The sequence below is a fragment of the Eurosta solidaginis genome, chromosome 4 (assembly GCF_040869045.1).
Source record: "Eurosta solidaginis isolate ZX-2024a chromosome 4, ASM4086904v1, whole genome shotgun sequence".
In the NCBI taxonomy this organism is placed as follows: Eukaryota; Metazoa; Arthropoda; class Insecta; order Diptera; family Tephritidae; genus Eurosta; species Eurosta solidaginis.
In genome coordinates, this window is record NC_090322.1 from 277,877,238 (window position 1) to 277,891,976 (window position 14,739).

At 40.2% G+C, this 14,739-nt stretch overlaps 1 protein-coding gene across 1 annotated transcript; it reads left to right on the top strand.

Moving 5' to 3' along the window:
* The first annotated feature begins 393 nt into the window (after positions 1–393).
* Positions 394–14,106, top strand: LOC137247506 (GATA zinc finger domain-containing protein 1). Its single transcript, XM_067778476.1, has 3 exons — positions 394–1,401; positions 1,476–1,662; positions 13,715–14,106. The coding sequence occupies exons 1-3, from the start codon at positions 943–945 to the stop codon at positions 13,891–13,893; spliced, it is 825 nt and encodes a 274-aa protein (XP_067634577.1). The 5' UTR covers positions 394–942; the 3' UTR covers positions 13,894–14,106.
* Positions 14,107–14,739: the final 633 nt, after the last annotated feature.

Below are 14,739 nucleotides of genomic sequence, written 5' to 3' on the forward strand. Positions count from 1 at the left end.
TGCTTTTGAAGTGACCAAAGCGTTTTATATAATTTTGCCCTTATGGATTTGTGTAAACAGCCTTAGAATTGAAATTTTTCCATGTTACACGTGTGGCGCTTTATATTTTGACTCTAATTTAAATAAATTTTGCTTTCCGTATGTTTCCGCATTGTTGCAGGCTACAAATCTAGTATTCTTATTTTCGCGGAAATATATGCAACTATTACATCTGTAAATACTAAAAAGTTTTTTTTAAACTATTAAATGCAACTCAGCTTGAAGTACTCTTACGTACCAAAAATGCAACTCTAGACCTGAGATTTGCATCAGGTGAGCGAGGCTGTTTGTAGTTTTGACGTTTATCGCTTAGTTGACACACTTGGTATACGTACACTATGTAAAATACACAAGAAAGTCCAATATAACTAAACCGAGATGTGTTGAGTGTCAAACAACAGAAACTCTTCTTTGGAGGCTGGTGGGGAATGGGGAAGGCAAAATTTGTCAAGCTTGTTACGAGATCAAAGACAGTAAATATTTAGTCGAAAGCAATGCTGCAGTTGGCGATAAAATAAATGCAGAATTGAAAACTAAAGCACAGAGACTTGAAAGATTTTAGCGAATCTTTTCCGCTAGTGATGGCGGGTCTGTCTTTCCTTCTTTTTCGATACTTTTTATCGCAACTTTCGCCACATCACTAGGTGTGTTCGCGTGAACACGCTCCCAAGTGGATCGTAGCCGTAGACCGTAGCAGCAGACCGTAACAATATGTAATATCAGAACTTCGAAGACAAAAAAGTCGACCGATTATAAAAAAAATCTATTCTTCATTCCTTAAAAAAAGATCGATTGATCGATTAAAAATCGAATCGAAATCCAGCTCTAGGGCCTTCTTCAAGTTTTTGGTGTTTAATTATATGTTGCGGTCAATCTCCTTCTGAGAAAGTAAAATACACAAGAATGTCCAATATAACTGAACCGAGATGTGTTGAGTGTCAAAAAACAGAAACTCTTCTTTGGAGGCAGGTGGGGAATGGGGAAGGCAAAATTTGTCAAGCTTGTTACGAGATCAAAGACAGTAAATATTTAGTCGAAAGCAATGCTGCAGTTGGCGATAAAATAAATGAAGAATTGAAAACTAAAGCACAGAAAGACTTGAAAGATTTTAGCGAAAATAAAACAGTTATTGGATCAGATGAAAAAAAATTACGGAAGAGTACTAGATCTACGCGGTTTAAAGCTAAAGCTTCCAATACTTCTGTCAGCACCACATCAACAAATTATAATGCACCAGGTGCTCCAAACAATAGCAAAGCTCAGAGTAAGGGGCGAAATAGGCGAAACATTTTCAAGAAATTCCCGTTTAAAACACCTGTAGCTCAAGCCACTACGCATATCGTGGACAGTGTATTTTACAAAGTATTGTATTTTATTTTCTTTTTTAGTAAAAAACGTAATCAGTTTAGAAATACAACTATTTTCTTTTATTTTAGGGTTCATACCTGCAAATTGGTGACATTGTATCTTTAATGGATGACCAGCAAAACGTATACTATGCTCAAATACGAGGCCTTCTAGTTGATAACTATTGCGAGAAATCTGCTTTTCTAACTTGGCTAATTCCAACTCAAGCTAGTCCAGACCCTCGTGATGGATTCGACCCCGCATCATATCTGATAGGTAAACTCAATAAAGGATTTTATATAATGCGTAGGCATCCATTAGGGATGCTATTTATATGCATACTAGTATGCAAAATCTTACATCTTGCGACATGGCGCCTTAAACGCTGCATCGCAATATAATAAAATTTCGAAAAACGTACGGAGCGTAACAACACGTTTTCATCGCTCGAATGAGCTGCAGAATGCTGATTCCTAAAGTATTTTGATGGTGCTTTTGCCGAGGACCTCGGAGTGGTAGGCGAGTACGCCACCTCCACACCAGGGCGACCACATTCGTTTACATGGTGAAGACCACCATATCCTCATCAATGCTCAGTGACTTCGAAGTATATGGTATACTAGCTAACATCATATGAGCGAACTATATCCTTAGCAGAAATTATTGTCTGCCTGCGTAGAAATAGTGTATCACCGCAAAATTCAAACATTCTAACTCTCAGGAAAGTTACCTCAGTAAAGTAATTATATGTGCAAAGCTTCAATTTTTATTAAAATTATATAAATAACATTTTTTTTTTGGAAGCTCAATACCTAAAAAGATTAAACACAAATATTTCTTTTAAATGCTTTCCCTAGACTTTAGATAATATAATTACATAAAAAAATTGTTCATAGAAAATAATTATATGAGCAAAATGAATTATTTATCCTCAAGCGTTTAATGCGGCAAAATGTCAGCAAGTTTAGTATTAAGTCCCATTCCTAAGTACGTACAAGGCAAACTATGCAAAAAAAAAATTGGAATTAAACCACGTAAAATGTTGGGAAAAAATGAATGGAAAGAAATTGCATGTTAATTACAGTTAAACAAAAAACCAACTAAGTCCAGTACGAGTAAGCTTATATGCCATACATGCGCTAAAGATGATCCGCACAACCAGCGAAAGCTGTTAGTACCCAACGGGTAATGGCCTCCATGAGAGCCAAAGTGGAAAGTAATCTTAACGCAAATAGGCAACATCCCCCGCACAGAATAACTTTACGTTAAAACCATGGCAAAGATGAAATTTTTATTTTAACTGTAAGACGGGAATAAAAGAAAAAAGTAACAATAAAGAATATTCCGATCATGATGTTCAGTTTGAAAACATAAATTTTTTGTGTAGCTGAAAATTTCAAAAACATTTAAACTGTGCCCCTCGTTTTTTATTTTTTTTAGAATGATTTGCAAAAAAGACCAAATTATACGACGATCATGGCTTATACGCTACCCACGGCAGCCGGTTCTATGTACCGAAGCGACCCGGGTTTTTTTTTCCGACCAAGGGCTGCCAATTCAGTGTAACCTCTTAATTCGTTGCTTCCCTCCCACAAATTGTTATCCTTGGAGCAGCTCATTGGGGTTGGACTGTTCTATACCCTCCTGCTCCGGGGAGGTATTTAACCTAACCCCAGTCCCAGGCTGTGGTTCTGCTGTATATTTCGAAAAAGGATTAACCTCATATGGTCATACTCTGGCCAGTGTGTCACGTGTAAAAGTTGGTTACACCTTTTGAGTTGTTCTGGGTTAAAACAACGTTCGTCACCCCCGAAATTTCTACAAAACATTTCTGGCTCCCTGCTCGCCACCTGGCGAGACAACTCGACCCTGGTAAATGAACACAAACGAGTGAAATGGGAGGAGCATCTAAAGAAATGTACTCTCTCTGCTTGTGTTGGTAAACTGTGGTTAACTGTTAAATCTTTGTCCAATCCAACAAAACAATTATAAAGTATCCATCCCCCAGCGGTTTCGGGGATCAGAATATACCCGCGGTAGGTATGCCTGTCGTAAGAGGCGACTAAAATACCAGATTCAAGGGCTGTGTAGCGCAACCCTTCTGGTTGCCAGCGCAATATATAGCTTCTTTAAACCCAATTGTCAACCTCACCTATCCCCGGCGAATCCTGTTACACTAACAGATGAGGCTTTGGCAACCCCAAGCTCCTGTTGTTGTTGTTGTTGTAGCGATTAGGTTACTCCCCGAAGGCTTTGGGGAGTGTTATCGATGTGATGGTCCTTTGTCGGATACAGATCCGATACGCTCCGGTAACACAGCACCATTAAAGAGCTGGCCCGACCATCTCGGGAACGATTTATATGGCCACATTGAACCTTCAGGCCATCCCTCCCTCCCCACCCCCAAGTTCCATGAAGAGCTTGGGGTCGCCAGAGCCTCGTCTGTTAGTGAAACGGGATTCGCCGCTCGAAGGTGAGGTTGACAATTGGGTTGGAGAAGCTATATATTGACACAACCCCTTGAACCCCAAGCTCCTGTTGTTGTTGTTGTTGTTGTAGCAATGCTCGCCCCACCTAATAGCCGCGACCGATCACAAATTGTCATCAATATCCTCTAACGGGAGTCCAAGGAAACTTGCCGTTTCAACAGGGGTGGACCATAAGGAAAGGGGTGTTAGAGGCGTTGGTTCCACATTACAATTAAAGAGATGGTTGGTGTCATGTGGGGACACATTGCAAGCAGGGCATACATTTTGTATGTCGGGGTTGATTCTGGATAGGTAAGAGTTTAACCTGTTACAGTATCCAGAACGAAGTTGAGCAAGAGTGACACGCGTTTCCCTGGGGAGTAAGCGTTCCTCTTCTGCGAGTTCTGGATATTTTTCTTCAAGTACTGGATTCACCGGGCAATTCCCGACATAAAGGTCCAACGCCTGTCTATGGAGTTCACCAAGGACCTGCTTGTGTTTTTCCGCTTCATACGGCTGGGTTCTCAGGTGCCGTATTTCCTCAAAATGCTTACGGAGATGACTCCTTAAGCCCCTAGGCGGTGCTGGTTCGTCAATCAGATGTCTGTTGGGATGCCCAGGTTTCTGGGTATTCAACAGAAACTGCTTGGTCAGCATCTCATTTCTCTCCCTGATGGGGAGTATTCTCGCCTCATTATGCAGATGGTGTTCTGGGGACCTAAGAAGACAGCCCGTGGCGATTCTGAGAGCAGTATTTTGGCAGGCCTGTAGTTTCTTCCAGTGGGTGGTTTTTAGGCTTGGCGACCATATGGGTGACGCGTAGCACGTAATCGGCTGGCTAATTGCTTTGTATGTGGTCAAGAGCGTTTCTTTGTCTTTTCCCCAGGTACTGCCAGCAAGGGATTTGAGGATTTTATTACGGCTCTGAATTCTTGGAACAATTGCGGTTGCGTGCGCACCAAAATGTAGATCCTGATCAAACGTCACACCTAAGATTTTGGGGTGTAGGACAGTCGGTAGCGTAGTGCCATCGACGTGGATGTTCAATATGGTCGACATTTGGGGCGTCCATGTTGTAAATAAGGTCGCGGAAGATTTAGTCGGTGACAATGACAGGTTTCGCGAGGCGAAAAAACTGGAGAGATCAGGGAGATAGCCGTTTATTTTATTGCATAGCTCATCGATCTTTGGGCCTGGGCCTGTGGCCATTATTGTGCAGTCATCGGCGTAGGAAACGATTGTGACTCCTTCCGGTGGTGAAGGTAGCTTAGATATGTAGAAATTAAACAAAAGCGGGGATAGGACACCCCCCTGTGGCACCCCTTGTTTAATTCTCCTTTGTTTTGATGTTTCGTTTCTGAATTGCACCGATGCCTGCCGACCACCCAGATAATTTGCGGTCCACCTTTTAAGCTCCTCATGGAACTTGGTGTTGGGGAGGAAGGGAATGGCCTGAAGGTTTAATGTGGCCACATAAATCGTTCCCGAGATGGTCGGGTTAGCACCTTAATGGTGCTGTGGTACCGGAGCGTACCGGATCTGTATCCGGCAAAGGACCATCACATCGATAACACTCTTAAAAGCCTTCGGGGAGCAACCTTATCGCTACAACAACAACAACAACAGCATAAAGTAACCATCGCTTTCGGCGATGAAACTTTATCGAATTTGAAGTAATACGCGCGCGCCTTTTGCCGACAATTTATAATGCATCCTTCAGTAGGCAAGGCCAGACGTCGTGCAAACAGACGGGCACATAAACATTAGCACGACGTGTCATTGATTACCACCACCCCCACAGAGGTTGAAAAAGCCATTCAAAAGGCTAAGCCCTCTATCTCAATATGCGACCGAATAGCTATGCCAATACCAAAAAACCTTGGCGCTGAGGAAATAAACTACCTAACGCACGTTTTCAAGCTGTCACTAAAGTCCTTTATCATTCCCAAATAAGCGAAAATTACAAGGACAGTGACATTGTATCTTTAATGGATGACCAGCAAAACGTATACTATGCTCAAATACGAGGCCTTCTAGTTGATAACTATTGCGAGAAATCTGCTTTTCTAACTTGGCTAATTCCAACTCAAGCTAGTCCAGACCCTCGTGATGGATTCGACCCCGCATCATATCTGATAGGTAAACTCAATAAAGGATTTTATATAATGCGTAGGCATCCATTAGGGATGCTACTTATATGCATACTAGTATGCAAAATCTTACATTTTGCGGCATGGCGCCTTAAACGCTGCATCGCAATATAATAAAATTTCGAAAAACGTACGGAGCGTAACAACACGTTTTCATCGCTCGAATGAGCTGCAGAATGCTGATTCCTAAAGTATTTTGATGGTGCTTTTGCCGAGGACCTCGGAGTGGTAGGCGAGTACGCCACCTCCACACCAGGGCGACCACATTCGTTTACATGGTGAAGACCACCATATCCTCATCAATGCTCAGTGACTTCGAAGTATATGGTATACTAGCTAACATCATATGAGCGAACTATATCCTTAGCAGAAATTATTGTCTGCCTGCGTAGAAATAGTGTATCACCGCAAAATTCAAACATTCTAACTCTCAGGAAAGTTACCTCAGTAAAGTAATTATATGTGCAAAGCTTCAATTTTTATTAAAATTAAATAAATAACATTTTTTTTTGGAAGCTCAATACCTAAAAAGATTAAACACAAATATTTCTTTTAAATGCTTTCCCTAGACTTTAGATAATATAATTACATAAAAAAATTGTTCATAGAAAATAATTATATGAGCAAAATGAATTATTTATCCTCAAGCGTTTAATGCGGCAAAATGTCAGCAAGTTTAGTATTAAGTCCCATTCCTAAGTACGTACAAGGCAAACTATGCAAAAAAAAATTGGAATTAAACCACGTAAAATGTTGGGAAAAAAATGAATGGAAAGAAATTGCATGTTAATTACAGTTAAACAAAAAACCAACTAAGTCCAGTACGAGTAAGCTTATATGCCATACATGCGCTAAAGATGATCCGCACAACCAGCGAAAGCTGTTAGTACCCAACGGGTAATGGCCTCCATGAGAGCCAAAGTGGAAAGTAATCTTAACGCAAATAGGCAACATCCCCTGCAAAGAATAACTTTACGTTAAAACCATGGCAAAGATGAAATTTTTATTTTAACTGTAAGACGGGAATAAAAGAAAAAAGTAACAATAAAGAATATTCCGATCATGGTGTTCAGTTTGAAAACATAAATTTTTTGTGTAGCTGAAAAATTCAAAAACATTTAAACTGTGCCCCTCGTTTTTTATTTTTTTTTAGAATGATTTGCAAAAAAGACCAAACTATACGACGATCATGGCTTATACGCTACCCACGGCAGCCGGTTCTATGTACCGAAGCGACCCGGGATTTTTTTCCGACCAAGGGCTGCCAATTCAGTGTAACCTCTTAATTCGTTGCTTCCCTCCCACAAATTGTTATCTTTGGAGCAGCTCATTGGGGTTGGACTGTTCTATACCCTCCTGCTCCGGGGAGGTATTTAACCTAACCCCAGGCCCAGGCTGTGGTTCTGCTGTATATTTCGAAAAAGGATTAACCTCGTATGGTCATACTCTGGCCAGTGTGTCACGTGTAAAAGTTGGTTACACCTTTTGAGTTGTTCTGGGTTAAAACAACGTTCGTCACCCCCGAAATTTCTACAAAACATTTGTGGCTCCCTGCTGTACCTCCGCCACCTGGCGAGACAACTCGACCCTGGTAAATGAACACAAACGAGTGAAATGGGAGGAGCATCTAAAGAAATGTACTCTCTCTGCTTGTGTTGGTAAACTGTGGTTAACTGTTAAATCTTTGTCCAATCCAACAAAACAATTATAAAGTATCCATCCCCCAGCGGTTTCGGGGATCAGAATATACCCGCGGTAGGTATGCCTGTCGTAAGAGGCGACTAAAATATATATAAAATATATAGCTTCTTCAAACCCAATTGTCAACCTCACCTATCCCCGGCGAATCCTGTTACACTAACAGATGAGGCTTTGGCAACCCCAAGCTCCTGTTGTTGTTGTTGTTGTAGCGATTAGGTTACTCCCCGAAGGCTTTGGGGAGTGTTATCGATGTGATGGTCCTTTGTCGGATACAGATCCGATACGCTCCGGTAACACAGCACCATTAAAGTGCTGGCCCGACCATCTCGGGAACGATTTATATGGCCACATTGAACCTTCAGGTCATCCCTCCCTCCCCACCCCCAAGTTCCATGAATAGCTTGGGTTCGCCAGAGCCTCGTCTGTTAGTGAAACGGGATTCGCCGCTCGAAGGTGAGGTTGACAATTGGGTTGGAGAAGCTATATATTGCGCTACACAACCCCTTGAACCCCTTTTGATGATGGGATTTGAGGATTTTATTACGGCTCTGAATTCTTGGAACAATTGCGGTTGCGTGCGCACCAAAATGTAGATCCTGATCAAACGTCACACCTAAGATTTTGGGGTGTAGGACAGTCGGTAGCGTAGTGCCATCGACGTGGATGTTCAATATGGTCGACATTTGGGGCGTCCATGTTGTAAATAAGGTCGCGGAAGATTTAGTCGGTGACAATGACAGGTTTCGCGAGGCGAAAAAACTGGAGAGATCAGGGAGATAGCCGTTTATTTTATTGCATAGCTCATCGATCTTTGGGCCTGGGCCTGTGGCCATTATTGTGCAGTCATCGGCGTAGGAAACGATTGTGACTCCTTCCGGTGGTGAAGGTAGCTTAGATATGTAGAAATTAAACAAAAGCGGTGATAGGACACCACCCTGTGGCACCCCTTGTTTAATTCTCCTTTGTTTTGATGTTTCGTTTCTGAATTGCACCGATGCCTGCCGACCACCCAGATAATTTGCGGTCCACCTTTTAAGCTCCTCATGGAACTTGGTGGTGGAGAGGAAGGGAATGGCCTGAAGGTTTAATGTGGCCACATAAATCGTTCCCGAGATGGTCTGGTTAGCACCTTAATGGTGCTGTGGTACCGGAGCGTACCGGATCTGTATCCGGCAAAGGACCATCACATCGATAACACTCTTAAAAGCCTTCGGGGAGCAACCTTATCGCTACAACAACAACAACAGCATAAAGTAACCAACGCTTTCGGCGATTAAACTTTATCGAATTCGAAGTAATACGCGCGCGCCTTTTGCCGACAATTTATAATGCATCCTTCAGTAGGCAAGGCCAGACGTCGTGCAAACAGATGGGCACATAAACATTAGCACGACGTGTCATTGATTACCACCACCCCCACAGAGGTTGAAAAAGCCATTCAAAAGGCCAAGCCCTCTATCTCAATATCCGACCGAATAACTATGCCAATACCAAAAAACCTTGGCGCTGAGGAAATAAACTACCTAACGCACGTTTCAAGCTGTCACTAAAGTCCTTTATCATTCCCAAATAAGCGAAAATTACAAGGATAATTCCACTACTACAGCTAACGAAGGCGGGTCATATCGACCGATATCACTCCTTTTGCCAGTAACGAAGACATTGGAAACCATCTTGTTTCATCATTTCACGGCGAACGTTCGCCTAGCCACCCTCCAACATGGCTTCCGCAAAATGCATAGCACCACTACCGCGCTAAAGGTCATAAACACTCATATAAATTACGGTCTAAATCAGGAAAATTCTCATCACAGGACGGTGCTCGTGGTTCTTGGCCTGTCAAAAGCTTTTGACGCAGCCAACCACGGCACACTACTCCAAGACATAGAAGGCTTACACCTTCCTCCTTGTCTAAAAAGATGGACCGTAAATTATCTGAATGATCGGCAAGCATCGGTTCAATTTAGGAACGAAATCTCAAAGCTTAAGAAAATTAAACAGGGGGTATCACAGAGTGGTGTCCTATCCCCGCTTCTGTTTAATTTCTACATATCAAAGTTCTCTTTCCCGCCAGAAGGAGTTACAATCAGTTCCTATGCCGACGACTGCACGATTATGGCAACGGGCATGACCCTTCAATAGATGAATTAGTTTTTAAAATAAACAAATATCTCCCTGGTCTTTCTAGTTTCTTCACCTAGCGAAACCTGGCATTATCACCGACAAAATCCACGGTAACTCTGTATCCCCAGCGGGTTAGGGGCTTAGAATATACCCGCGGCAGGTATGCCTGTCCTAAGAGGCGATTAAAATACCAAACTGATTCAATAGGTTGTGTAGCGCCACTCTTTCAATGGATTGCCAGTGCAATTTATGGGTTTTCCAACCCAATTGTCAACCTCACCTACCCGTGGCGAATCCTGTTTCTTTAGCAGCCGAGGCTCTGGCGACCTCATCGATCTAGGGGATGGGAGGGCGGTATGGTCAAGAAGGTTCCATGTGGTCGTACTAAATCGTTCCCGAGATGGTCGGCAAAGGACCATCAATATCGATAAACCTTCGGAGACAATACTCGTTCACCTGCCATCGAAATTGTATCTAAAAGTGCAAATGCAAATTCCGCGCAGTGAATGATAATTTTGCTGAGTTGAAAATAGTTAACTCTCAACTTCTTTCTGCCTTGACTGCTCAACAAACTGTTTCTCTTCAAGCCGAAGTTCGTGACTTGCATTGTAAGCTCAACGAAAATAACTCAGTTTTATCTAATCTGCTCACACAATTTGAAAAATTCATCAATAACAATAACAACTGCTAAATCAATGCAGCCAGCTTCTTCGTGTGTACCAATGGGCTGCTTGATCAAGTCTGTGTTCACATCCGAGGCACCCCAGACTCAATATTTCTGTGTGCATCTTATATTCCGCCCAACAGTAGCCATAACTTATACACAGCGCATGTTGACAATATTGTTTCTTTAGCTCTGAATAAAATTGGTGGCGATCATCTCTGCGTGCTAGGGGATTTCAACCTTCCTAACATAAATTGGTCTCAAGAGACTTCCAGCTCTTCATTAATAGTGGGTGATGTTACCAGCCTGAATGAAATATATTTATTTATTTATTTATTTATCAGTCTACAAATTAAACAATTATACAGACCAAATATACCGACACTTAAATCTCAGATGTAATACACGATATAAACAACATAAGCAGTCATCAATTTTAAAGTAATATTTAAACAGTATTGAATTAAACGCTTGACAATTTCAATTGAAAACTTAGAAGTAAGCAAAAGATAAAATGTTGAAAATGTGTTAAAATGTACTCATGAAGGAGCTAGTAAATAGTAATTTATGAAATTGACAATAAAGCAAATTAATAGTAGATAAAATATATACAGAATAGAATTTATACAGAGTAAATTTGATTGCATACATAAAAAAAAAATAATGATCACAACGCAATTTTGCAAACAAGTTTCAAGTAACTGGTACTTCAAATTTGAAACAGAGGGTTGAACAGTATATCACGGTTTAGCGTTCTTTGCTTCATTTCGAATTACAAATTTAATGTAGTTAAAAGGTATTTTTAATACCAAGAAACGAGTCGCAGACGTCTAAATTTTTACAGTGTTTATTAAAATCACGACATAAGCAGTGAAGTGGTTCGTGCATTTCATAATTCGACCTGCATGTAGCTACAAAAATTGATTGAAAATGTCTAGATGGCCTAATAGGAACGTTAAACTTAATTTCACCAAGCAAAAATGGACTATTTATTGACCCTCTTATTAATTTAACAATAAATAAGACACCCAGCATCTCCCTGCGGCTCTGCAATGTAGGTAGCTGTATTAGTTTTAACCGCCTGCAATAGGGGGGAAGATTTTTAGAAGGATCCCATGGTAAGTGTTTTAAAGCGAAAAGCAAAAATTGTTTCTGGACCGATTCCAGCATATGTGATTGATAGCTTTTTACAGCATTGATTTAAGGCAAATTAATTGTTACCCAAATCTACTTGGTCGCACCTTAGATTTAGTTTTTTAGCTTTTTGAATGCATAATCCAAGAAAAATTACTTTCTTCGTTAAGAATATTGTATGTCCAGAGCAACATGGCTTTCTTCCCGGACGCTCAACTTTGACTAACTTAGCTATTTTTTCTGATGACTACATCGCAGATTTTTAGTCTGGGTGTCAGGTTGACGCAGTATATACTGACTTTTCTAAAGCTTTTGATCGGGTTTCTCATGTAGTCCTGGTTAATAAGCTGGCCTGTATGGGTCTCCACTCAGTGTTTCTAAAATGGATTGAATCATACCTACAAAACCGCAGTTGTAGGGTTGTTGTGGACAATGTGAGGTCTTCGCCTTTCGTGGCCTGTTCTGGTGTCCCACAAGGAAGCATCCTAGGACCACTTTTCTTCATATTGTTCATTAATGACATTCGCTCTTGCTTCTCTGCAGTTAGGTTTCTACTATATGCGATCGGCATCGGTTAAATCTTAACTTAAAAAAATGCTTTCATATAACTTTTTCAAAACGCGTTAATGTCATTGATACCTCATACCATTTATCTAACTCGCCCCTTACAAGGGTTAGTGAAATAAAAGATCTGTGAGTAACTTTTGACTCCAAATTTACTTTCGCAAACTATATTAATCTTTGCATCTCGAAATCGTATGCCATGCTTGCATTTCTTAGGCGTCATAGCTCGGAGTTTTCTGACCCTTACACGCTAAAGCTTTTGTATACAGCGTTTGTGCGCTCTAAACTTGAGTATGCCTGTTTCATTTGGTCGCCGTATTATCAGTGCCACATTGCAAGAATCGGGCGGATCCAGAACGTATTCTTATATTTTGCTTTGCGCAGCTTACGCTTCTCTGAACCCATTTCGACTTATAAAGCTAGATGCCTATTGATTCATTTAAAGTCACTGCAGAACAGGAGACTAATTTTGTCGCTGTCGTTTATTTTTGACGTTTTTCGCGGTGCGACTGACTGCCCAATGCTCCTTGAGAGGATTTTCATAAACATTCCTGCCAGAGCGCTTAGGAACTCTGAATTCTTCAATGTTCGTCTTTTCAAAGCTCGTTATGCAATCAATGCTCCAATTACTAGAACCTTGATTGAGTTTAATAGAATTTTAAATTATTTGGAAATAGATTTTTCTTGCTCAAAAGAGCGCTGTTTAAGTACAATAAACCCCTTTTATAAGTAAGCCATTTATTTATACTAGTAATTTGCCTACTGTTACCACATATTTCTTCTTAGCCTGTAAGATTTTGTATTCTAATTGGCTTAATAAATAAATACTAAATAAATAAATACTAAATACTAAAATAAAAACCGCAACAAAATCCTCAAATACTTTGCCGGCAGCAGCTGGGGAAGATAAAGAAACGTTGCTAACCACTTACAAAGTAATTGTTTGGTCGTCTGGTCTTACAAACACATACTGGAAAAGGCTGCAGGCCTGTCAAAATGCTTCAATCTACCTCACCTACCCGAGGGGAATCCTACACATCATACACATATTTAACAGGCGAGGCTCTGGCGACCCCAAGTTCCTCATGGAACTAGGGGTGGAGAGGGCGGTATGGCCTTGAAGGTTTAACGTGGTCATATTAATCGTTCCAGAGATGGTCGGGCTAGCACCTTAATGGTACTGTGTTACTGGAACGTACCGGATCTATATCCGGCAAAGGGCCATCAACATCGATAACACTCCCCAAAGCTTTCGGTGAGTGTCTTTATCGTAAATACAACAACAACAGCAGTCAGTTCTTTGCGGTTTCTGAACAATGCAATTTTTTTTAGTTGTCCACTGGTTTTATCTAGGTGTTAGATATGTGCGTAAGTAGGTAGGGGTAAGAAAGTATTTGTGGGCAAATTATTATTCGTTATATTCGAATAGTAAGCTTGTATTCGAATTACTTGAAAGGAATACTATCGTTTGTTCTAATAATGTTTATTCGAAAATAATCCCACTACTATATAACGAATTACAGGTCCGGATGAGGAGCTCTCTCGAAAACTTTCCGCCTTACAGTTCATAATGCACGCCCCCAGCAATTATTATTATGATCGTACTACTCCTTTTCCGCTACCAGATGCGATGGAAATTGATGGCAAGACAAAAGGATTTATATGGACCACGCTACCTGAGTTTCAACGAAAAGTTGATTAAAATTTAACAGCATAGAATATGTATCCAGAAAGAAACCATTTCACATTATTATTTTTCAGCCTAAAATCTTACTTGACTTACTTAGCCAAACCGTGTAATTTCATATATATAAGTTTTGCTAAAAATGCAAAAACAATGTTTTTTCTTGGTTATTTTTGGAGATGCAGACAGCAAGATAGTAGGTGGATTATGAAATAAAATACCTTCAAACCAGTTTTTGAATAATTTTTTTATCGCTCAAAAAAGATATATTAGTAGGAGAGCTGGTAAGCATTTCTGCATTGTTCAGAAACCGCAGGTATTTGAAGCACAATGAAAATTATGTGCAATACTTTTTTAATGGTATCTAAATATAGAAACGCAGAACTGGCTCAGGGGTGAAACAATCCTTGAATTTAACAAAAAAATTAATTTTTGTATGCTAAAAATGTTTTTGAGGCACTTTGAAAATTAGATATGTTAAAATTTAATATTTGAAATATATAAAAAGAAATAAGCCAGATTATTAGGTAATATAGGTAATAGATATTTTTTTTTTATTAGGGGGACTCATGATAGCATATAAACTTATAAGGTGTAAAATTATATCCATTTACACACGCGGTTATATGAACGCACCTAGTAATACTCTTGATAAACTTGATTGTTTTTCAGCTGTATTATTTCCAAAAAAATTTTTTTGATTGTTATACAAATTAAAAAATACCAAGATTAAGTGAAAAATCAAAACTAAAACGCCTTTACTTGCTGATGTTGGAGATTTTTGATGAAAATGCCGTCTGTAATGTCTGCAAGGTTGCATTCCTTTGAGTTTACCGCGTTTACACAATGAAATGTGCGCGTAAA